Source organism: Gossypium raimondii, chromosome 13 (assembly GCF_025698545.1).
Source record: "Gossypium raimondii isolate GPD5lz chromosome 13, ASM2569854v1, whole genome shotgun sequence".
NCBI classification, from domain to species: Eukaryota; Viridiplantae; Streptophyta; class Magnoliopsida; order Malvales; family Malvaceae; genus Gossypium; species Gossypium raimondii.
In genome coordinates this window covers 19,322,526-19,323,964 of record NC_068577.1, presented here as the reverse complement: position 1 = coordinate 19,323,964, position 1,439 = coordinate 19,322,526, and the positions used below count along the sequence as shown (strand labels likewise).

Here is a 1,439-nt window from a genome sequence, read left to right as displayed (position 1 = left end):
TGAAACCACCCATCAGAAATTTTAAAATATGGGAAATTTGCCTAATGGCCACTCCCACATTTCCTTTAATTCACTATCTAATACTTTCCCTGCAAAATTCTAAATTTTAAGGTTTATTTTCCATATAAATACTCTAGAATTTCCCTTGTTTTACAATTAAATCCTATTTAATTAATATTTAAATTTTACTTAAATTACCCCAAATAAAAATTATTTTAAAATTCTTTTTCAACCTAAATTTATTATTTTCACTAATAATTAATTCAAATATTTAAAATTAATTTTTTGAAAATATATAATTTTTAAATTTTCTAGATTATTATTTAATCTATTTTAGATGAAATTAACGTCCTAAATTAAATGAAAAATTACTAGAAACCCTATAAATTTCTAGTTTCACACTCAGAACCTGAAAAATATACCCGAAACTACTAGACTCGGTTTAGGGATATTACAACTCTCCCCCTCTAAAAGGAAATTTTGTCCTCGAAATTTACTTGAATCAAATAGATATGGATATTGATGTTTCATCATATCTTTCGACTCCTAAGTGGCTTCTTCAGTCTTGTGGTTTTGCCATAAAACTTTCACTAACAGAACTGTCTTATTGCACAGCGCCTTGACCTCTCGATCTAGGATCACAACCGGTTCCTCCTTGTATGAAAGATCAGATTGAACCTCGATCTCCTCAACAAGAACAACATGAGAAGGATCAGACTTGTACTTCCGCAACATGGAGACATGTAAGATGTCATGAATACGCTCTAGCTCAGACATCAACAACAAATGATAAGCATCCGGTCTAATCTGCTTGGCAACCTCATAAGGGCCAATGAATCTCGGACTGAGCTTACCTTTTTGCCCAAACCTTAGAACTTTCTTCCACGATAAAACCTTCAGAAATACCTTATCACCAACCTGATACTTGATGTCTCTACGTCTCAAGTTAGCGTAAGACTTCTCTCGATCAGAACCAGCCTTCAACCACTCATAAACAAGTCTCGTTTTATCCTCAACGTCTCAAACCAACTCTGGACCGAAGTTCTTCTTCTCCTCTATATCGGACCAACATAGAGGAGTCCTACACCTCCGACCATACAAAGCCTTGAATGGTGCCATCTGAATACTCTACTGATAGCTATTATTTTACGTAAACTTGGCTAACGGCAAGTGACGATCCCAGTTTCCTCTGAAGTCAATAACACAACTGTGAAGCATGTCCTTAAGACGAACAATCTCTTGGATGCAGAGCTCAGCTAACTAATGCAGACTAAAAGTCATACGGATTGATAGAAAATGTGTAGACTTCGTAAATATATCCACAATCACCCAGATCGAATCCTTACGTGCCCGAGTCAAAGGCAAACCGAAAACGAAGTCCATCGTAATTCGGTCCCATTTCCACTTCAAAATCTGAATAGGCTGAAGCAAACCCAATG

The 1,439-nt window shown here is 35.7% G+C and overlaps 1 protein-coding gene across 1 annotated transcript; it reads right to left on the bottom strand.

The window, feature by feature from the left end:
* Positions 1-546: 546 nt before the first annotated feature.
* LOC105781429 (uncharacterized) lies at positions 547-1,119 on the bottom strand. Its single transcript, XM_012605971.1, has 2 exons — positions 1,027-1,119; positions 547-978 (listed from the first exon to the last, which is right to left on the bottom strand). The coding sequence occupies exons 1-2, from the start codon at positions 1,117-1,119 to the stop codon at positions 547-549; spliced, it is 525 nt and encodes a 174-aa protein (XP_012461425.1).
* Between the last annotated feature and the right edge of the window lie 320 nt (positions 1,120-1,439).